General features: G+C 38.4%; 6 protein-coding genes and 1 long non-coding RNA gene across 7 annotated transcripts in view; 3 read left to right on the forward strand and 4 right to left on the reverse strand.

Annotated features, from left to right (window-relative positions):
- Positions 1 to 600: 600 nt before the first annotated feature.
- Positions 601 to 1,283, reverse strand: LOC100334869 (histone H2B 1/2). The gene has a single exon (NM_001386744.1). It carries the CDS (start codon positions 1,245 to 1,247, stop codon positions 873 to 875), a length of 375 nt encoding a protein of 124 aa, NP_001373673.1. The 5' UTR covers positions 1,248 to 1,283; the 3' UTR covers positions 601 to 872.
- Positions 1,284 to 2,249: 966 nt separating this feature from the next.
- LOC147836249 (histone H4) lies at positions 2,250 to 2,561 on the reverse strand. The gene has a single exon (XM_087260123.1). The coding sequence runs from the start codon at positions 2,559 to 2,561 to the stop codon at positions 2,250 to 2,252; it is 312 nt and encodes a 103-aa protein (XP_087116249.1).
- Positions 2,562 to 3,776: 1,215 nt separating this feature from the next.
- Positions 3,777 to 4,489, reverse strand: LOC108190746 (histone H3-like). The gene has a single exon (NM_001386787.1). It carries the CDS (start codon positions 4,441 to 4,443, stop codon positions 4,033 to 4,035), a length of 411 nt encoding a protein of 136 aa, NP_001373716.1. The 5' UTR covers positions 4,444 to 4,489; the 3' UTR covers positions 3,777 to 4,032.
- Positions 4,490 to 5,474: 985 nt separating this feature from the next.
- LOC147836250 (histone H2A) lies at positions 5,475 to 6,078 on the reverse strand. Its single transcript, XM_087262485.1, has one exon. It carries the CDS (start codon positions 6,038 to 6,040, stop codon positions 5,654 to 5,656), a length of 387 nt encoding a protein of 128 aa, XP_087118611.1. The 5' UTR covers positions 6,041 to 6,078; the 3' UTR covers positions 5,475 to 5,653.
- A 1,450-nt stretch (positions 6,079 to 7,528) lies between these two features.
- On the forward strand, positions 7,529 to 9,939 carry LOC100334559 (histone H2B 1/2). Its single transcript, XM_087262486.1, has one exon. It carries the CDS (start codon positions 8,876 to 8,878, stop codon positions 9,248 to 9,250), a length of 375 nt encoding a protein of 124 aa, XP_087118612.1. The 5' UTR covers positions 7,529 to 8,875; the 3' UTR covers positions 9,251 to 9,939.
- On the forward strand, positions 7,571 to 7,882 carry LOC794549 (histone H4). The gene has a single exon (XM_087260124.1). It carries the CDS (start codon positions 7,571 to 7,573, stop codon positions 7,880 to 7,882), a length of 312 nt encoding a protein of 103 aa, XP_087116250.1.
- A 1,167-nt stretch (positions 9,940 to 11,106) lies between the features above and the next one.
- Positions 11,107 to 23,654, forward strand: part of LOC147836251 (uncharacterized) — a 29,509-nt gene continuing 16,961 nt past the window's right edge. Inside the window, exon 1 of the long non-coding RNA XR_015496651.1 lies at positions 11,107 to 11,170. This is a non-coding gene — a long non-coding RNA (uncharacterized LOC147836251). The remainder of the gene's footprint in view (positions 11,171 to 23,654) is intronic.

Below are 23,654 nucleotides of genomic sequence, written 5' to 3' on the forward strand. Positions count from 1 at the left end.
TCCAGGAAGTTTTTACACAGCGGATACCCTTCCAGCCGCAACCCATCTCTGGGAAACAATTTTTTTCTTCTGTTTTTTTTTTTTTCATAAGTTTAACTTTAAACAACATTAAGTATAAAATACCAGTATAATTACAAAAGGCAAAATATTGAAATATTTGGTTAAGAGATGGTTAAGAGACAACTGGCAGAGAGGTGTGCCTTTAAAATGATCAGAGAAGGAGATTGGCCTCTATTGATCAGAGATGGGTCATATCTTGCACGAGTTTTTGTTATTATAGAGCTTCTTGGCTCTTTACATTCTAAATGGGGGTTATGCAGGCAGTGTTTTCAGCCACCAATTAACTCCCTTTTTTACTGTAGTAAAATAAATCATCATTTTAAAGACAGCGCTAACTATAAAACTCAATGCAGGGCTTCTTGTCTGGTCTAAGACCAAGTTTAAATCACATATCAATCCGACAGGGAAAATCAGTGATCTTAAGCAGAATGGTACAATAAGCATCTTTCTAATGCCAGCGATGCACAATTCTCTTTCATATATAATAAACTTAATTTATCTCACATAGTGAAATTCATATCTAGTAAAGCTGATCGTGTTGCATTATTTATTTCAGCAGAAGTGACCTCTTGAATGAGCCCGAGGGAATGACTTGTTATTCTTAAGGTAACAATATTTCAGTCACCATAGAGACGGTTGACCAGTGAAACCGAAAGCTTGTTTACATTGTATACCCGAAGTATTAGTGAAGTAACATTTAAATATAAACGGAGATGTCTTATTTAAGTTCAAATACTAACACAGTAGCTCTTTAACTGAAACAAATGTGTGGCTCTTAAAAGAGCCTTTGAGTGTTGGTTAAAGCCGAAATTCTACTTGGAGCTGGTGTATTTAGTGACGGCCTTAGTGCCCTCGGACACGGCGTGTTTGGCCAGCTCTCCGGGCAGCAGCAGCCGCACGGCGGTCTGGATCTCTCTGGAGGTGATGGTGGAGCGCTTGTTGTAGTGGGCGAGACGAGAAGCCTCACCGGCGATGCGCTCGAAGATGTCGTTGACGAACGAGTTCATGATGCCCATGGCCTTGGAGGAGATGCCGGTGTCAGGATGGACCTGCTTCAGCACTTTGTACACGTAGATGGCGTAGCTCTCCTTCCTGGTCCTCTTGCGCTTCTTTCCCCCTTTACCGGCGGTCTTCGTCACGGCTTTCTTGGAGCCTTTTTTGGGCGCAGCTTTAGCGGGTTCAGGCATGATGAAACTGTGTGATCGGAATCTCACGAGCAGATGAATTTGGGAAGCCGTACGGGGGTTTATATTCAATACTGTATGCTAATTTAGAGACGCCCTGATTGTGTGATTTCATAAGCCAAACCCACAAACTCACATTTCATTGGAGAACACGTTACAGAACTAAAGCCAATCGCAGGCGGTTAAATAACAGCTCCGCCCTACGATTCAAATTTTAACGACACACCCAATACTCGGTTTTCTTTGTCTCGTGTCCCGCTCATTCCAAGCTTAATTTGAAGTAGTAAATAGAAATCGTACCTGATTTTAAACCAGTCATATATACAATCCTAAGAGACAATCCTAAAATATTTTGAAAGTTCAAATAACTTAAAAAAAACCTTTAAAATATTAGAAACACGTGAGATCAATACAGGAAACGATGCTTTCACTAATTTGATGTTTTATTGGTTTAGGTTCAAACTGTGCTTGCAGACTCTCGTGGATTTCTCTTCATGTCTTATCATTCGGCTTTAAATGCTGAACCAAATTTCGCTACAGTGCATAAGTGTAATCACTAACAGTACTCAATGTCGCCCCTTGCTTTGTATTATTCACGTCATTAGAGATCATGAATTTCCATTCTGATTTGGGCCATATTTACACAAATTTCCTCGTCGACAGTTTGTTCCATTTAAAAGGCGAACACTATAAATGCCATTAGGCTTGATTTAAGTATATCAATAATGGCACCACAACACATTACACGGCTTAAACAGTGGTCAAGCACTAGTGAATTCAGACCTCATGTTTAATACACATTATAATACTCTACACAAACATGTGTTTCAGTACCCATGCCAATTACCACCGAAATACTACTCACCTCAACTTAAACTAAATTTGAATGCATATTAGCGCATCTAGTTGAAGAAAAATGCAAAGAATATCTGGCTGGTTCTAGACTCTTTCAGTGAAATGTTGGGTGGCTCTTAAAAGAGCCGTTGTGTTGGTGTTTTGACCCGTTTAACCCCCGAATCCGTACAGAGTGCGTCCCTGTCTCTTCAGCGCGTACACCACATCCATGGCGGTGACGGTCTTCCTCTTGGCGTGCTCGGTGTAGGTGACGGCATCGCGGATCACGTTCTCCAAGAACACCTTCAACACCCCGCGAGTCTCCTCGTAGATGAGACCAGAGATACGCTTCACACCACCACGGCGAGCCAGACGGCGAATGGCGGGTTTGGTGATTCCCTGGATGTTATCACGCAGAACTTTACGGTGACGCTTCGCACCTCCTTTACCGAGTCCTTTTCCGCCTTTACCTCTTCCAGACATGATTTGTATTGTGTATTAATTTTAAATGTCTACAACCGACAGGGCAAGTCAAATAAAACAATGTCGAGTTAGAGCGTTTTATATCTGCCTAGAGGACCTAACTGAAACCAGCCCTGCACCAAACAGGCCACGCCTTTCGTTTCAAATAGAGCACAGAACAATAAGATGAAATCCACTGAATGATTCACTGTTTTTTTAATTTTATTTTTACATGAGAATGGATTATGTGAATCTTGTAATGTAAAAGAAACAATCCAGTATTTAATATATGAATGTTTAAAATACAGAGAAGAAAGAAAGGAACTAATTGAATATCTGAAGGAGAAAGGAAAGGAAGATAAAGATATGATACCTACTGGGGTATGACTGAGTTTAAGTATGACCATAAAGGATATAGGATTTTAATCATTTTTTATATAATACAGGATTATATAAAAGGATATAGTAAAATATAACTAACAGTAATGTAAATAATAATAACTAAAATATAACTCATGTAAGTAAATAAAATTAGTGCTATGGTACAATTCTGGGGACTAAGGAATTCAGTGTGCAGGAGGGGGCGCTGAACACGCAGCGTCAACCGGTAGAATCTGGTTGCACAACTGGCACAGTAAGTGGCGATATGTACAAAGAATACAAGTCGCCAAAAAAACTAAGAAGAAGAAGAGATGAAATCCAAAGCCTGGTCTGACGAACAGAAATATTTGCTATAAGATTAAGTTGACTAAAAATTGAATGTAAAATCATATACATCATACAGTAGAATATCTACAAGATCACAACATTAAACAAAAGAGAGTCGCAAGCAGTCAATCATAACATAAAAATAGAGTCATCTGCATTACAACATTACAACCAGATATATAGATATCTAAATCTTTCATACAGATTTACACAGGTGAGACAAAAGATCCAGTTGAGCAAAAAGTAGGGGTACGAGTAAACGTGTCAAGATTTAAAACCAAGTTAAGTTTAACAGTAAGTGACGAAATGTCAGTATGTGCATCAGAATTAACAGCACATATTCGAATAATGGGGAATGAACTGACAGATAAAAGAATCATTGAGGGAAAATGTAGATATTGCACACTTGCATTAAAGGGGAAGCAGGGAAACTATGTGATGATGAGTGCAATATAGATATACCAATTCAGTATATGCGCTGGCAGAGTTTTACATCCATGTTTTCCCCAAATGTGATAATGCGGTTAATTCTGGATATATTTTAATAGTCTGTTCTTGAAAGAAAAATGCACATCTGTTGAAGGACCCACGATTTAGAAGTTATCATTGATAGAAGAATGATTATCCAGGCACACACCGCGTTCAACCACCTTTAAAAAATGCCTAAGAACACTAATCCGCATATGATGCACCCAAGTTGCAAATCAGTTTGATATTGAATTTGATCTTTTAAGTTAGACTGAGGTGGCTCTGAAAAGAGCCGTTGTGTTTTCGCAGGACGGGTTTAAGCGCGCTCTCCGCGGATGCGGCGGGCCAGCTGGATGTCCTTGGGCATGATGGTGACCCTCTTGGCGTGGATGGCGCACAGGTTTGTGTCCTCGAACAGGCCGACCAGATAAGCCTCGCTGGACTCCTGCAGGGCCATGACGGCGGAGCTCTGGAAGCGCAGGTCAGTCTTGAAGTCCTGAGCGATTTCTCGCACCAGACGCTGGAACGGCAGCTTGCGGATCAACAGCTCGGTGGACTTCTGGTAGCGGCGGATCTCTCTGAGAGCCACGGTACCGGGCCTATAACGGTGAGGCTTCTTCACTCCACCTGTAGCCGGGGCGCTCTTGCGGGCAGCTTTAGTGGCGAGCTGCTTTCTGGGAGCTTTGCCTCCAGTGGATTTACGAGCGGTCTGCTTGGTTCTGGCCATTGCTGCGGATGACTGTTTTGCTCGGGTATGTCAAAACTGAATTGCCACTGTGTGTGACCGGCCGCTTTTAAAGCGTTTCACCACCACGAGTTTCAGCCGTTGAGGCGCAGCGGCTTTTGATTGGCTGATGTGTAGCCGCTGGCCAATCTCCGCATGTCTCCTATGTTCAAACAAGCGGAAGCAGGAGACCGACTGTATTTCCCGCCCAAAATGCTTTGTTTTTTTTGTTCTCTTCACGATAGCATTTAAAGGACAGGACTGCAGAAAATCAATAATGCATTTTTAATGAACATAAAAAGGCAAAAACGTAATTTAGCTGAAGTATATAAAGTCAAACCTGTTATTGCAGATAGAAATCAATAAAGAAAAACAAGACTGCTGTATTTCAATTTATCTTTATTTCTATAACAATATTACTGCAGCTTAAAAAGAGAATAAAAAAGCAGCGATATGTCATATTTTGGAATATTTCAGCAAGTAGTGGTAAAATACTGGTGTATATCTAATTAGATTAAAACTGATTCAGTTTAGTATAAATGTAACTGCTAAAATTTCAGTTTAACACAGATCAATATGAATGCCACTGCTGCAGAGAAACCAAACAAACAAGACAGATCTTGAGCGTACATTTATAAAAAAAAAACTGATTAAGAAGTAAACTCATGACATTGATTATATTGTGTATTGTTTGTATTAAAGATCGTACAGCGAGATAGGTAACAGTGGTCAGACTTACTGTAATTAGAAATGCAAATTCTTATGAACATTAAACCTGGTCACTTGATACGTGGTTAATTTATACCACGTTTAGGCTAGTTTCTATGATTCACATTTATTAAGGGACTATAAAGCCAACATAAGTTTATCAAATATATAGAGAGGCTCTTAGATCTCTGAATATTACTGAAACAGGTTTAAAGTCTAGAGCAGGAGTCACCAATCTCTGTCCTGGAAGGCCGGTGACCCTGCAGGGTTTAGCTCCAACTTGCCTCAACACACCTGCCTGGGTGTTTAAAGGAACCTTGACAAGATTGTTCGGGTGCTTAAATGTTTTATTGACTAGAGCCAACGACATGAACGTTAAGTTCAATAGACAAAGGTTTACGTGGTTATGTTTTGTTACGGGTGTATTAGAAGATCAGCTCTTTCTTAGATGGAGTGGGTGGCTCTTAAAAGAGCCTTTGGGTTTTAGAGAAGATTCCTAGAGCGCTTATTTGCCTTTGGCAGCCTTCTCGGTCTTCTTGGGCAGCAGCACCGCCTGAATGTTGGGCAGCACACCTCCCTGAGCGATGGTCACTCCGCCCAGCAGTTTGTTCAGCTCCTCGTCGTTGCGCACTGCCAGCTGCAGGTGACGGGGAATGATACGGGTCTTCTTGTTGTCCCGAGCGGCGTTTCCAGCCAACTCCAGGATCTCAGCAGTCAGATATTCGAGCACAGCCGCTAGATACACCGGAGCACCGGCACCGACACGTTCTGCATAGTTGCCTTTGCGGAGCAGCCTGTGGACACGGCCAACGGGGAACTGCAGTCCAGCCCTGGAAGAGCGAGTCTTAGCCTTAGCTCTGGCTTTGCCTCCGGTTTTACCTCTGCCGCTCATAGTTACTTCAGTACGTCAGATTAACTGAGAGAATAAATGAATCGTAAGGCGATTGCTCACGGTATTTAAGGACAGCTGCAGGGCGCCCATTGGTTAGAGTCTGGTGAGGATTCAAACCAATAACTGAACCTCGTTTAAAAAACCACGCCTCTTTGACAAATCCAACCCTGCAGCGACCGCTTGTCGTAAATCCCTGTTGAAAATAATGGTTTTGAACATTATAGCGGCCCATAATAAGTAACTTATAACATGTCAAATTAGTCACTTTTTATTCCGAGTATTGGGGATGATTGTTGTACGTGTGCATGTAAGACAATCCCAGTCCAAACAGCATGTATTAGATTTATTGTACAAAGCAAAAGAAAACTTAAAATAAATAATAAATAATGTTATAACGGGTTTAAATACATTCAGATGGTCACTTTTTGCTTTTAAAAGTTGCATAGATTTAAATGAAGAATTATTTTTAAATGCTGTGAAAATCCAGTGCGAATAATACACACATGCATTAGTACACAATGCTGAAAATACATCGACAGCCATTATAACATTTTTATAACTATCATTTAAAATAAAAACAGATTTCACAGGAATTGTAATCAAGCACATCACATTTTAAAACTCAAGTCTATCAACCTTCACAACAGATATTATTGGCTCTTCAGTGGAAGAGATCAAGACAGATGAAGTGTTCGTATGGAGTTTGCATGTTCTCCCTGCGTTCGCGTGGGTTTCCTCCGGGTGCTCCGGTTTCCCCCACAGAAACACATGCGGTACAGGTGAATTGGGTAGGCTAAATTGTCCGTAGTATATGAGTGTGAGTGAATAAGTGTTTGTGGATGTTTCCCAGAGATGGGTTGCGTCCGCTGCATCCGCTGCATAAAAATGTGCTGGATAACGTGCAGCGGTTCATTCCGCTGTGGCGACCCCAGATTAATAAAGGGTCTAAGCTGACAAGAAAATCAATGAATGACATGTAGGTCTGTTTAAGTCTGCCTCAACAAGTCTTCATGGGCACGCGTATATGCACAATTCTCTTATTTATATGTAACCAGGAAAATAAGGATTACAGTCATAGTGAAGTAATAGTGTTAATGTGAAGTTCATCCACCTGAAATAAGTTTGCCATAAATATCAAGTTAAATATGAAAAGTGTATACTGGGTGAAGATTCTGGCAATGCAAACTGCATACACATCCTAATCGTGTGTCTAAATCGTAGATCTAAATGGATTTAGGACAAATAACGTTCACACAATAATGCTGCTAACATTTCTGATTGTACATTATGCATCATATTCAATTTGTGTAGCTTAATTTAGCATACCTCATGGAGAGTGCACATATTTATTTACATTTGACATTAACAGGCCTTCTTTTTTTGTTTGGCTTTCATTTTGAGTGAGAGGGCGTGGCCTCGTGCGATTTGACGGTGCTTTCAGTTAGGTCCTGTAGACAGATATAAACAACCTCTCTTTGATATTTGAATGGTATTCAGTCTGATTTTGTCTGACGCGTTCATCAGCTAAACATGTCTGGAAGAGGCAAAGGCGGTAAGGGACTCGGTAAAGGAGGCGCGAAGCGTCACCGTAAAGTTCTGCGTGATAACATCCAGGGAATCACCAAACCCGCTATTCGCCGTCTGGCTCGCCGTGGTGGTGTGAAGCGTATCTCTGGTCTCATCTACGAGGAGACTCGCGGGGTGTTGAAGGTGTTCCTGGAGAACGTGATCCGCGATGCCGTCACCTACACCGAGCACGCCAAGAGGAAGACCGTCACCGCCATGGATGTGGTGTACGCGCTGAAGAGACAGGGACGCACTCTGTACGGATTCGGTGGATAAACTACACTAACAAACACAACGGCTCTTTTAAGAGCCACCCAACATTTCACTGAAAGAGTCTAGAACCAGCCAGATATTCTTTGCATTTTCCTTCAACTAGATGCGCTAATATGCATTCAAGTTTAGTTTAAGCTGAAATGAGTAGTATTTCGGTGGTAATTGGCATGGGTACTAAAAGGCATGTTTGTGTAGCGTATTATAATGTGTGTTAAACATGAGGTCTGAATTCACTAGTCCTTGACCACTGTTTAAGCCGTGTAATGTGTTGTGGTGCCATTATTTATATACTTTAATCAAGCCTAATGGCATTTATAGTGTTCGCCTTTTAAATGGAACAAACTGTCGACGAGGAAATTTGTGTAAATATGGCCCAAATCAGAATAGAAATTCATGATCGCTAATGATGTGAATAATACAAAGCAAGGGGCGACATTGAGTACTGTTAGTGATTACACTTATGGACTGTGGCGAAATTTGGTTCAGCATTTAAAGCCGAATGATAAGACATGTAGAGAAATCCACGAGAGTCTGCAAGCACAGTTTGAACCTAAACCAATAAAACATCAAATTAGTGAAAGCATCGTTTCCTGTATTGATCTCACGTGTTTCTAATATTAGTTTTTTTAAGTTATTTGAACTTTCAAAATATTTTAGGATTGTCTCTTAGGATTGTATACATGACTGGTTTAAAATCAGGTACGATTTCTATTTACTACTTCAAATTAAGCTTAGAATGAGCGGGAAACGAGACAAAGAAAACCGAGTATTGGGTGTGTCGTTAAAATTTGAATCGTAGGGCGGAGCTGTTATTTAACCGCCTGCGATTGGCTTTAGTTCTGTAACGTGTTCTCCAATGAAATGTGAGTTTGTGGGTTTGGCTTATGAAATCACACAATCAGGGCGTCTCTAAATTAGCATACAGTATTGAATATAAACCCCCGTACGGCTTCCCAAATTTATCTGCTCGTGAGATTCCGATCACACAGTTTCATCATGCCTGAACCCGCAAAAGCTGCGCCCAAGAAGGGCTCCAAGAAAGCCGTGACGAAGACCGCCGGTAAAGGAGGAAAGAAGCGCAAGAGGACCAGGAAGGAGAGCTACGCCATCTACGTGTACAAAGTCCTGAAGCAGGTCCATCCTGACACCGGCATCTCCTCCAAGGCCATGGGCATCATGAACTCGTTCGTCAACGACATCTTCGAGCGCATCGCCGGTGAGGCTTCTCGTCTCGCCCACTACAACAAGCGCTCCACCATCACCTCCAGAGAGATCCAGACCGCCGTGCGGCTGCTGCTGCCCGGAGAGCTGGCCAAACACGCCGTGTCCGAGGGCACCAAGGCCGTCACCAAATACACCAGCTCCAAGTAGAGCTCTCACTGATACCAACACAAAGGCTCTTTTAAGAGCCACACATTTCACTCACTCAAAGAGTTTCCTGTGAATAATTACTTTTGCTGTAAAATACAACTTAACCAAAATCAAAAACAGTAGTTATTGTGTAAAGATGCTCAAGAGTTATTTGTACGAGTGATGGTTTGGTTCATAACCGCATGATTACTGCACATGTATTGATCTTTAATAATTTCGCCGCGTCTTGTGTGGAAAGCAAGTTTGTCCATGTCCAGTTAAAACTGAGATCTACACAATTAATTAAACGCCCCAGGAATCTAGTAGATGAGGAAAACCAATGTGTAGTGAATCAGTTAGTGCAAAGGGTCAAATCCGGGGTCTGTTTTAAGATCGAGTAACCAAAACACTTTGTGTGTGTGTACTTTGTTTTAACACAAGTGTCAACTAAATCCTCTTATAGCCTTCTGAGACCAAAATACATTTTTTCCTGTTATTTCCTACATGCTTTGGGTAAGAAAAAAAAATACAAATTAGTTTTTACTTTTTTGTTTTTAAATGTACAGCATGTCTACAGTAGTGGACCACGGGACTATTTTAGTTCAAAACGAGAGCCAAACTCAGACAACAGAACTGTACAGGATATGGCTGTAAAGGGATAATAGTCCAATATTAATGCAACAAAAACAAAACAAAAGCCATTTTTCCCTTTTCGATTGAAATTCCTGGAACAGTTAGGCTCAATGAGAGCCAAACTCAAAAAAAGTGATCCAAATTTAACAGAAAAATAATTAAAACTGCTTGTAATTCTCTAATTGTCTGATTGCCAGAGTCTCCCTCAACCATATTCTAAAGCAGGGGTTCCCAAACTTTTCAGCCCGCAACCCCCAAAATAACAATGCCAGTGACTCACGACCCCCAATATCCTCTGAGGTGGTTATAAATACAGAAACCTTGCATGCAATGACGCAGACACACCAATTAAATTTGTGTCAGTGCTTTAAATCTGCCAGAAAGTATAACCTGATGTTCTAAAATCAAAATGCATCTGACGCTATTGCTGCCTTTAATATAATGTAATTACCCCAGGGGTCGCAATTCAATAGAACTAGTAACTATAAGCTACTATAGTAACTATATAGTAACTATAAACGACTATTTTTATTTTCAGTATTTATGGATGAAATATGTTAATTCTTATGGTTTAATAAAAATAAATAGATTTTTGGAAATCACCAGGCGACCCTTCTTCATTGCCCCGCGACCCCTCAGGGGGTCCCGACCCCCACTTTGAGAACCACCGTTCTAAAGAATCCTCTCTGCTTCAGTTCTGCCTCCTACAACATGCACTCATTAATGACATTAAGATGGTCCTGGCGTCCACAGCAGTGGACATTTACAAAAAGGAGGATATTTTTAAACACAAACAAGTTAACAGCTTTGACAGCTAAATGTATTGTTCCTGACACTTAAATAAACAAATATATATGTGATAACAATAGTAAAAAAACATTTAAAAAGTTTAATTTTACATACCTCTCTCCATCCCATAAAATGTGCTAGTTTGTACGTCGGCCATTTTGAATGCAGTATAAGAAGTGGCTCCTAGCATGCTAGCCTTCGGATGACCAAATGACACGTCACTAAAAAACCCAGGATGTCCGCTGACCAGTACAACAGGACTTGACAGGGGAGCTGTCAATTGAAAACGCAACGTCCACTACAGTGGAAACAAGTCAATCAATAGCGGGTGTCAGGAGAATAGATAGCTACAGTCCATGCTGTAAAATGTAACAACCACACACAAACCGACCTCATCAGTGGCCAATCAGAATCAACTCAAAGTGTCTTCAGTTGTGTGCTTGCTTCAAATGAGCAGCTCATTCCTGCAGGTCACTCTGGGTTTCGACTCCAGCTGATCCTGATGCAGTCCAACAGTAGGTAAAGCAGGTTTCATTTTGTATTCAAGTGTTATTTCACAACTAATTTGCTTCCTCAACAACCCCACTGCTGCCTCGTCATGGGAGAAACAAAGCTTTAAACAAATCGCTTCACTGAATAATTCACTGTTTCGGTGCACCTGAAACCATGTTGGCGACACCTGCTGGCCAAAAGCCTGTAAATGCAACAAACTTAGACTAAACCTGCGTCAGAGTTGACTTTCTATCACATCGTGAGCTTTAAATTTTTAATTGTCACATAAATGCTCTTATCTTATTTGCCAATATAAAAAAAAAGTGTATGCATAGTTTGCGTTCTTTTATACATTATCTAGGCTTGTATATTAACTAACCTTTATCAATGACGTCAAACCTTCAATTATTATTATTTTTATTTTTAACCGATCCAAAGGTCATCTATCCTATTGCAGACTACACTGTTACTGTGTCATCCACTCACAATCATGGCCTGTTTTTATCTATTTAGCTTATAGCTACCTCGATCCCTGGATTATTATTATTATTATTATTATTATTATTATTATTAGTGTTGTTGTTATTCAGATTGGAGCAGATCTGTCTGGAATTTATTAATTCTTAAGGTCGTAGGCTATTTGAATTTTTGTAAAATGGATATTTTGTAAAATGTCGGTGATAATCATTGACTTGCGGCTGGAAGGCCATTGTGTTAAACATATGCTGGAATAGTTGGCGGTTCATTCCATTGTGGTGACCCCTGAAAAATAAGGGACTAAGCTGAAGGAGAATGAATGAGTATACCTGCATTTCCATTTCTGTCTTTGTCCATGCCCTTTCTAAGCGTACTTGGTTTGCACATTTTCAGTCTCGCCCTAAAATCTGTGTGAAGTGCACTATTAGGTCAGGATCAAGCTGTGATGAGCACATCTGGCCTCTAGATGGCAGCAGTCACACAGTGTCTGAAATGTTTGGCCAAATATACAGCAGAAAACGCAGCATGTGCTTATAGACTATGGATGTGTGCTTCTGCTATATTTGTTGATTTATCAACGAGAGCTCAGTTTTATTATATATATATATATATATACACACACACACACACACACACACACACACACACACACACACACGCCTCTCAACAAGAGCTTAGTTGTATTATTTATATGTAGTATGTGTCTGTGCATGGGTGTGTGTTTTGCGTGTATGTGCATTTACATTGTGTGTGTGTTTGCTTGTGTGTCTGTGTGCGTGTGTTTGTCTGTGTCTGAATTTACACAAGTGTGTATATGAATGTGTGTGTGTGTGTGTGCGCGCGCGTGCGCATTTACATGGGTTGTGTGTGTGTGTGCGTGTGCGCATGAGTGTGTGTGTGTGTGTGTGTGTTCGCATGTGTGTCTGTGTGCATGTTTGTGTGTTTGCTTGTGTGCATGCGTGTGTCTGTGTCTGAATTTACACAAGTGTGTATATGAATACGTGTCTGTGCATGGGGGTGTGTGTGCGCGTGTGCGCGCATGTGAGTGTGTGTGTCTGTGCATGAGTGTTTGCGTGTGTGTGTGTTTAAAGTTACCAATAAGTGTTTTTTAGATTTGAAATTGTGTTAAACTACAAATATTTACTCAGAACACATCACACACACAAACACACACACACACAGCTGGTTGGAGGTCAGTTCTCACCCCAGTGCTTCTGTTTTCTCGAATCTCTCCTAAAGTGCATCATTATGTTTTCTGTCTCTCAGTGCTTGCCGTAGACGGCCCACACACTCCAGCCAATCACACGCCGCACACACAGCTCTGAACAGACATAATTACTGCTAATTGCTCGAAATCACCACATTCGTAATTAGACTGAGTGTTTGTGCTGGAACCGGGCCGAAAGAAACACTCCGACAACGCTAGAAGAACACACACACTCACACACAGGCAAAAACACAGACTCTGGCTCATTGTAAAATATCGCGATATATATATATATATATATATATATATATATATATATATATATATATATATATATATATATATATATATATATATATATATATATATATACACACACACACGTGTATATACACAGCTGAAGTCAGAATTATTACACACCTGTAAATTATTATTCTTTACATTTCCCCCCCATTTTTTTAGCGGATAATAAGAACACATTTCTAATCATGATATTGTTAATAACTCATCTCTAATAACTGATTTATTTTCTCTTTGCCATGATGACAGTAAATAATATTAGACTAGATATTCTTCAAGACACTAGTGTTCAGCTTAAAGAGACATGTAAAGGCTTCACTAGGGTAATTAGGGTAAAGTTAGGGTAATTAGGCAAGTCATTGTATAACAGTGGTTTGTTCTGGAGACAATCCAACACTAATATTGCTGAAGGGGAGAATAATATTGACCTTAAAGTGGTGTTTAAAACAATAAAAACTGCTTTTATTCTAGCCCAAATAAAACAAATAAGACTTTCTCCAGAGGAACAAATATTACCAGATATGCTGTGAGTATTTCCTGAATCTGTTCAACATCATTTGGGAAATATTGTAAAAGAATAAGGGCAAATCATTTACCCTCAACTTTGGTTGCCAATAGATAGAGAGACAGACAGACATAAATGTATATCTAGACAAAAAAAAATAAAATAAAATATATAGATAGATAGATAGATAGATAGATAGATAGATAGATAGATAGATAGATAGATAGATAGATAGATAGATAGATAGATAGATAGATAGATAGATAGATAGATAGATAGATAGATAGATAGATAGATAGATAGATAGACAGACAGACAGACAGACAGACATAAATGTATATCTAGACAAAAATAAAATATATATATATATATAGATAGACAGACAGACAGACAGACAGACAGACAGACAGGCAGGCAGACAGCCAGATATATAGGTGGATGGATGGATAGACAGACAGACAAATATATAGGCAAATAGATATTTTAAAGAATGCTAATTCTAGTATGGTAGTACTGTTAAATTCTGTGCAATGTTATTGTGAGTGTTATTGCACCATGCTTTGTGCTGTAAAAGTATTTATAATTATAAGTCTAGCATGTATTTGCATATGATTATGTATTTTACATGGGCAAAACCATCTCAACCTGTTTTTTTACGCATGGTCTGTCTTTTCAATTACAGATTAACACAACAGGTGACTTAATATTAACTTGTAATTAAATCTATTTTTAAAAATGAAACATTATTATTATTATTATTATTATTAAACCACTCATTTAGGTGTTTCTGTGTGGAGTTTGCATGTTCTCCCCGTGTTGCCGTGGGTTTCCTCCGGGTGCTCTGGTTTCCCCCACAGTCCAAACACATGCGCTATAGGGGAACTGATCAACTAAACTGGTCGTAGTGTATGAGTGTGTGTGTGTGTGTGTGTGTGTGTGTGTGTGTGAATGAGTGTTTCCCAGCTGGAAGGGCATCTGCTGTGTAAACACATGGTGGAATAGTTGGCGGTTCATTCCACTTTGGCGACCCCTAATCAATAAAGCCACTAAGCCGAAGGAAAATGAATGAATGAATGAATGAGTAAATGAACTGCTCAAGTATCCTCTTAAGGCCCAATGTGTATTTACATGCATTTTTAATTTCTCTTTGCTTTTTGGGCTTATTAGAACATAATTAGAATAAAATATAAGTATCATCTTTTGATATGATGTATTTTTAGAGAATAAAAAGTCACTATATGTGGACCCATGGTTCGTATGTATGTATGTATGTATGTATGTATGTATGTATGTATGTATGTATGTATGTAACAACAATTTTTTTTATTTTATTTTTTTTTTATTTTATTTTTTTAAAACGTATTTTAACTATCAGATACTTTAGTATTAACTATCAGATTTTGGATAGTAGTGTTTAGGACATTTCATATGCTGCAAAACAGTTGCAGGATGCCACTGAATGTTTTATATTCTGTTACAGACAACCCCGGATTAATAAAGGGACAAAAAGAAAATGACTGAATGAGTATTATTTAGTATTAATAGTTTTTTTTCAGTATAGTTGTCAACCATTGCTAGTGATAATCAGATCACTGGAGAACGACACATCTGCCACCACATCAACCACAACTACCATGATGCTGTTTGCCAATCAACACCCAGCGGAGAATAATCACACACAACACACCGCTGAAACTCCTAATCAATGAACACCTGGATTACCTCATTTTCACACACACACACACACTGCTGAGTCTTGTTCACCTGTAACATTACCAAGCGTTTTTCCTGTCGAGCTTTGCGATGCCTTTAGAACTGTACCATGTTTAATTGTTTATGCTGTTTGCTATTTGCATATGACCATGACCACTCTTTTAGATTACCTTCATGCTACTGTTTTGACCATTGCCTGCCTGGCTAAGGTGTAAATGATTGCATTGTTCCCTCTGTTGTCACCCTGATAATGTTACAGTAGTATTACTATTGATTGTGTGTGTGTGTGTGTGTGTGTGGTATTTGTTTTTCAGGTTTTCATTCAGACAGCTTTCATATTTTCAGTCTTTCTGTCAACAGCAGGAGTTTCTGCAGCCAAACACACACACACACACACACACACACACACACACACACACACACACACACACACACACACACACACACACACTTCCTTTCAACAGGAAACTGAGAACAATCATACCGTATGTGTGTGTGTGGCACCGGTGCATCCCGCTGAGCTCGACGCAACAAAAAATAAAGCAGCGAGACAGAAAATGCTAAAGATTTCATTAAGACGAGCACATTTTCCCCCCCACTCTGCCTAGCGGCCCGGAGAGTCAATACATCAAACCCAGCGCAAGCACGCACGCCGGAAAATATGCACGCGTTTTAAGAGGAAACTAATTACTAGAGACTTTAATCTCCTCGCCGAGAGCTTCACCTATAACTCTGATAATCTGCTCTGTTTAATATGCTGGAAAAAAACACTTAGGAGACATCGATCATTCCCTGCGCCTCCAGGCAAGAGCCGCTGCCGCTGCCAAAACTCTCAGAACCCCAGCAAAATCACAGCCGTTCCCTCAGATGCATTGTGTGGAAATGCATGTGAGGCTGTTGGAGATGCTGGAAATGCGGATCAATTCATGCGTGCACCGCTGTACTTGTTCATACTGTAGTGTCTTGGTGCCACATTAAACAACTATACTTTTATAAAAAACATATCAGTAAATTAGCAGTATTTTATGATCTCATGTTTTAATTAGAATTTTTCCTCATTTATTTCTGCTTTTGCTTTGCATTATGGGATCTTGATCTTTCTTCCCACAGATTGTAACTCCACAGATTGGATAAACTCCACACGGAAACGCCAACTGAGCCGAGCTGAGGTTCGACCCAGCGACCTTCTTGCTGTGAGTTGACAGCACTATCTACTGCGCCACTGCTTCGCCAAAAATAATTATAATAAAATACTACTACTACTACTACTAATAATAATACTAATATTAATAATAAATAATAACATAATATAAGTTAATAATAATAATATTAATAATAATATATTAATAAAATAATGATAATAATAATAATAATAATAATATGAATAATAATATATTAATAAAATAATAATAATAATAATAATAATAAAAAGAATAAGAATAAAAAATATAATAATAAAAATAATAGTAACAACAATAAACTAATAATAACATAATATAAGTTAATAATGATAATAATATATTAAATTAATATTTAATAATAATAATAAAAAGAATAAGAATAATAAATATAATAATAAAAATAATACTAACAACAATAAACTAATAATAACATAATATAAGTTAATAATGATAATAATATATTAAAATAATATTTTATAATAATAATAATAATAATAATAATAATAATAATAATAATAATAATAATAATAATAATAATAATAATGATGATGATGATAATAATAATAATAAAATAACATTTAATAATAATATATTAATATAATAGTAATAATAATAAAAACAATAATATATAATAATAATAATAATAATAATAATAATAATAATAATATAAGAATAAAAATAATAAATATAATAATAAAAATAATACTACTAACAACAATCCACTAATAATAATAAATAACACAATATAAGTTAATAATAATAATAATAATAATAATAATAATAATAACAAAATATTTAATAATAATAATAATAATAATAATAATAATAATAATAATAATAATAGTAATAATAATACATTATTTAATAATAATAGTAATATTAATAGAAGAAGAGTTTGCAACGTCAAGTAGCCTAACGAGCTGTTTTTAATGTCTAAACATTATTAGAAGTGAATGAGAGCAGGGGCCTGTTTCAGAAAGGAGGTTAAGTGAAAACTCAGAGTATTTTAACCCTGAAATGAAAGAAACTCTGGGTTTTCGGTTTCAAAATGGCAGGTTTGTTAAACTCAAGAAATCAGGGTAAGTCAAGCCTGTTTCTGAAAGAAAGGTAACTTTAACTCAGAGTCAGTTACTGTGGTAACTTACTCTGTGAATCTAACCTGGTCCGGAGCAGGTTTTATTCTCTAAACTCTGAGTTTCTGTCGGTTTCCTCCCCTTTTTTAAAGATGAAGCGTATTTCTCGCATTAGTCTTACGTTTCCACACACCTATTTTAGAGCTCATTTTGGAGATGCCCATAAAAACGATTGATGGAAATGTCATGATTCACATAACTTTTGAAAATATGCATAATAAAACATGTGCATAACTGAGTAGGTTAAACTTTTATTTGATAAGAAAAGATGTGCATAAACTACGAAGTGCACTTAACAAATTACAGTATGTACATTAAAAAAAAGTTTGTTAGAGATGATGATGAAAATGTGTGTGAATGGACAAACCAGCTGACTGAGCACACTGTAGAACATCTTAATTGTTGTTTTAGTCATTCTAAAATGCCTTAACTGTTTCAGTATTAGTGTATATTATTAATTACCTCCGAGCGTCTGGAGCGTGTCAAGATCTCCGCGTCTGACTTCAAATGCCCCCACGTGTTGATTGTGTCTTCTGAGGCGCAAGTATTAAATAAAAAATCATTAATGCAGCTTGTTCTACCGCAGTAAATTCTGTTTTTACTGTTGATATTTGGCGCAAGTTAATCAGGAAGTGACGATTGTGTTCTCTTTGACTCGTTGGATGAAAATGCTGCTTTATTCACATCTTTTAGGCGTTATTCCAGTTTTGTACAAATTTATGTAAGCCTGTATTTTGATGGAAACATAGCTATTGCCTACATTTTATGTCACACACAGAACAAAGTCACGTACAAGGCTTGTCCTTTTTTTCCATAAATATTTAGCTTAACCTTCGACATGTACTGTTACTAGATTAATGGGATTATTATTCTGTCTAAAAATTATTTTTAGCACTGCTTAGGTTCTTAATGTTATATCAACCTCTATCACTTGATCAATAAAAAGGCAGACACACAAGTGCACTGTTAAATCTATTAAAACTGATAAACGTGTATAAAAGTTTAGAAAAAAGTATAAACGTCACACATTATATTACTTATTTTATTATACTTAAATGTTTAAATAATTTAAATAAAAAATTACGCATTAACTTGAGCAGCTGTTTTCCCAGGCTAACTGTCTCTGTTTCACTGATGGTTGCTTCTTTTTAAATATATACACTCATATTTGCTAAAACTTTGCATGAGCAGATCAAGTTCAGCTGGAAAAAGAAATGGTGATCTCTTTTTTTTAGATGTTGCCATGGTCACTCATAATATCTGCGCTCCATTGATAATGCCTTTTTATAGTCACGGTGTGCGCGCTTAACTCTGAGTTGGTCTACTCAAAGTTGATTGACCCAACTCAGATCAGCTATTCTGAAACCGAAAACTCTGACTTTTTAATCTCTCGGTAAATCAACTCAGAGTTCAAGTTTAAACTCCGAGTTGTTTGAACCTCCTTACTGAAACAGGCCCCAGAAGTCTAGAGTCTGCTCATATGTCAACAATACAACCCATCCTGTAGAGTTTTGGAGTCACACTAAACAACCGTACTACGCTTTAAAAATACTCAAACCGGTGACCTTCTTGCTGGGAGGTCACAGTGCTAACCACTGAGCCACGGTGACACATTTAGTTTTTCAGTTAAAATGATGTAAAACATTGAATAAAAAACTGCACATTTCAAAGCTCTTCATGGACTGTTTAATAGATATTTCTACTGTGTAGCATATAGCAGCCCATATAGTATAGCATACCGCTTTCTGCTCCGAATCATGGCTTATATTTCCAACAATAGCAGCAGATGGAAACACACACACACACACACACACACACTGAGCGTGCCCTGGTTAATTGATAGAGAGTGTGTTGCATCTGTCTGAAGATGTGGATGTTTCTCCATGTGATGCTCCTCACCCTTCCATCTGTCAGGTTAACATGGTCATTACTTTCCTCTCCGAGACACAAGCTGCTGAAACACTTTCCCAAATGAAGTGATTTGACACCGTCCTCTGACATCACACACACACACACACACACACACACACACTACATGATCAATTGTAGGATGAATGCACTGATCAAAAGTAAAAAAAAAAAAAAAAACTGTTGCTGTAGTTACTTCTGTTCTTGCTGCTGTTGTTATTGATGATGTTGCTGTTGCTGTTCTTGTTGCTTCTGTCGCTGTTGTTTATTGCTGTTGTTGCAATTGTTTGTAGTGTTGTTGTTGTTGTTGTTGTTGTTGTTGTTGTTGTTGTTGTTGGTGTTTAGATGCCTCCAATCATCTTAAACAAATAAACACACATCAGGCTGAAGCAAAAAAAGAGTAGGGCTTGATTTTTTTTATTTTATTTTTTTTTAATTAAGAGTGCTGAGTATTTATTTCAAGTCACACAAGCTAAAACTGTATACACACACACACACACACACACACACACACACATAAAGACAAAAACATAGACTCTCTCTCTAACACAATTACAAACTCACTCAAGTCACACACACACACTCACAAACACTCACTCTCTTACACACACACACTTACACTCTTCTCTCTCTCTCTCTCTCACTCACACACACACACACACTGACACACTAACTCTTACACACCCTCTCACAAACATTCTCACACACACACACACACAGTCTCTAATGAGTTTCAGCGGCTATTTATCAACTTCAGCCAAGAGTTTCCTTATTAAATTTCTGGTTGTGTGTGTGTGTGTGTGTGTGTGTGTTATTGAGTGAGTGAAGCTCCAAGCTGATAAGAGCCACTATCAGAGTGAGCCGGCAGAGGGGATTGTGGGTAATAGCGGTGTGGTGGTCAGCGGTGCCGGCTTCTCCTGCTGCCATGGCTAGATTTCACAACAGGGAAAACCCCAAAGAAAGAAAATAAAGTAAAATAAACCCTGCAGCCGTACACACACACACACACACACACACACACACACACACACACAGCAGAGCGCAGTTATTAGTTCTTTCTATAACCTTCATGCTGCTCTGTGCTGACTGTAACACTCAAACTGTGAGGAGGAAGTTGAGGGATATTAAAAGTCATTTAAAAAAATCACACACACACACACACACACACACACACACACTTTTTCAATTGTATTTATCTAGGTGGCACGGTGGCTCAGTGGTGTCTCACTGTAGCCTCACAGCAAGAAAGTCTCTGGTTCGAGTCCTGGCTGGGTCAGTAGGTGTTTCTGTGTGGAGTTTGCATATTCTCCCTGTGTTGGCGTATGTTTCCTCCGGGTGCTTCGGTTCCCCCCCACAGACCAAACGCATGCGCTATAGGGGAGCTCATGAGATACATTGGCCATAGTGTGTGTGTGAGTGTGTATGGGTGTTTCCTAGTTCTGGGTTGCAGCTGGAAGGGTATCCTCTGTGTGAAAAATATGCTGGAATAGTTGGTGGTTCATTCCTCTGTGGCGACCCCTGATATAAACCGAAGGAAAATGTATGGATGAATGTAATGTACATACTTCACATTCTTCTTTACTTAGTAGGGTTAAGGTTAGGGCTAGGGTTAGATCGTTTTACTCATCAAAATCTGAGCTTATCTTTTAAAAATTGAACATCTATTAAATGATCAAATGTTAAGGGTTAAATTTGTCTATTGCCCTTCACTGCTTTAAATCTTGTCTACAGGTTTTGCGAGGGACTCTTGATAAAGCAGTTGGTTCTGTTGGATTTTGTCTCTGTGGTGAGAGTTTGGACTGGTTGGATTACTCCAAACAGCAGAGACGTTATGAGTTTTCCATTGTTGTGCGGGATGAAAGCGACGTTAGCGTGGCGTCTGCCGTTGTGAGGCCTCGTGCTCTGATTAAATTGGCAAACATTTGGCAGAACATTACAACACCTCGATTATTGTGTTTTCTCATTAAACACAATCTCACTCCAGGCCTGATTACTATCATCTAGTAAACATATGCTAATTAATGAATGTCTGTTCATGCCCCGCTGGAGCGCTCGCTTCCTTAAGGAAATGAATTTCAGGAGTCGACAGAAACAAACAGAGCTGAAGAGCCTCAGCGGGGTCAGAGGTCACCAACACGCAGCCGTCACTCACCCGTATAAGAGTGAGGCGACGTTTACATCACAGCATTTGCAAAAAATATATTCAGTTATTTTTTGATTCTCAACGTCTTCCTTATAAACGTGCTGCAAGATTTTCATCAGGATCTGATTTGTACATGTTTATATTTTAGTGCATGACTAATGATCGCTAAATCATTTCATTTTATGCTAAAAGAAAATTATAGCTATTTTTATGCAAATAGTATGATACAGACATTTTTATCTTGGACTATGATGATTGAATGAATAAAAGTTAAATAAATAAGTAAAATCATTGTTATAAAAACACGTTTAGTCACTGTTACTCTCAACTCTGTTATCGCCAGCTCTGTTACTGTCTGCTGTTACTCTCAACTCCATTATCGCCAACTGTTACCGTCAACTCTGTTATTATCAACTGTCACAATCAACTCTATTATCGCCAACTGTTAACGTCAACTTTGTTACCGTCAACTCTGTAATTGTCAACCATGTTATCATCATCATCTCCATTAAAGTCAACTCGGTTACCGTCAACTGTTACCGTCACCTCTGTTATCGTCAACCTTGTTTCCCAAAACTCCTTTATTGTCAACTCTGTTATCAACTGCTACTATCAACTTTGTTATCGCCAACTGTTACCGTCAACTTTGTTACCCTAAACTCCATTACTGTCAACTCTGTTATCGCCAACTGTGACCATCAACAGTATTGTCGTCAACTCTGTTATCGTCAACTGTTACTGTCACACACATATATATATATATATATATATATATATATATATATATATATATATATATATATATATATATATAAATAATAATTATAATAATTATTGTCAACTCTATTACTGTCAACTGTTACCGTCAACTCCGTTATCGTCAACCTCATCACCCTAAACTCTATCATTGCCAACTCTTTTATCATCGACTGTTACAGTTTACTTTTAAATGTTACCGTCAAATGTTATCGTCAACTGTTACCATTATTTCTGTTACCGTCAGCTTTATCGTTGCCTTCGTGTGCTTTTACCCACGAGGGGAGTGGGCGGGACTGCGACCGGCGCCTCCATGGCTGCAGGACTAGTTGGCTGCCCGCACTCATTGGGTTGTATCCATATCCCCTGTTCCCATCCCCTGTGTCAATGTTGTGTCTTGCCGGTGTGCTCATGCTAGTGGGCTGTTCTGTTTTTTTTTTACCTGTTCTCACTTTGCTCTTATCAAGAGCAAGGTTAGAGGGTTTTTTTAGCCGAACTCTCCAGATGTATCTTGCTTCCCTTTCTAAAAGCTACCTCCTGTGACCTGTCTTCCCCTGAAAATTGTGATGTTTGTGAATGGTCGAGGGGGTTTAATTTCACTATATGGAAGTGTATGTGACAAATAAGGCCTGATTTGATTTGATTTGAACTGTTATCGTTAACTTTTACCATCAACCTTTATTATTGTCAGCTCCGTTATAGTCATCTCTGTTACTGTCAACTCTGTTATCATTATCCTCCACTTTATCTTCAACTCTATTTTCTTCAAAGGTGTTACCCTCAACTTTGTCACCGTTAACTCTGTTAAAATTAGTGAATAATGTTATAATCAGATGTTCCCCATCACATTTATGCATTTTGCATTATTTTACATCATTATAGGATTCACATATTTATCTTTTGTATACATTTTCATAAATTCAAGTCCATAACACGAACCTATCGCGTTTGACTCTGCCATCAGCAAGACTCAAGAGGATCAAACGTGTCTCCAATTTGCACGTCAGACAGAAAATTGAGACTGAAAACTTTCTCATTTCACAGAGAAAAGATCAATTAGACACTGGGAGATGTGAGGAGACATTTAAATGGAGTCTAATATGTTTCCATGTCCGCTGTCATGATAATGTTGTGTCATTTCAATCTCACATTCACGCCAGAGATGTCGAAGATTGCAGGTTGTCAGGC

Source organism: Danio rerio, chromosome 7, assembly GCF_052040795.2.
Source record: "Danio rerio strain M-AB ecotype USA chromosome 7, GRCz13ab, whole genome shotgun sequence".
NCBI lineage: Eukaryota > Metazoa > Chordata > Actinopteri > Cypriniformes > Danionidae > Danio > Danio rerio.

Bases quoted from the DNA above. Each gene is read 5' to 3' on its own strand.
- LOC100334559 (XM_087262486.1), top strand. From the start codon at position 8,876: ATGCCTGAACCCGCAAAAGCTGCGCCCAAGAAGGGCTCCAAGAAAGCC.
- LOC100334869 (NM_001386744.1), bottom strand. From the start codon at position 1,247: ATGCCTGAACCCGCTAAAGCTGCGCCCAAAAAAGGCTCCAAGAAAGCC.
- LOC108190746 (NM_001386787.1), bottom strand. From the start codon at position 4,443: ATGGCCAGAACCAAGCAGACCGCTCGTAAATCCACTGGAGGCAAAGCT.
- LOC147836249 (XM_087260123.1), bottom strand. From the start codon at position 2,561: ATGTCTGGAAGAGGTAAAGGCGGAAAAGGACTCGGTAAAGGAGGTGCG.
- LOC147836250 (XM_087262485.1), bottom strand. From the start codon at position 6,040: ATGAGCGGCAGAGGTAAAACCGGAGGCAAAGCCAGAGCTAAGGCTAAG.
- LOC794549 (XM_087260124.1), top strand. From the start codon at position 7,571: ATGTCTGGAAGAGGCAAAGGCGGTAAGGGACTCGGTAAAGGAGGCGCG.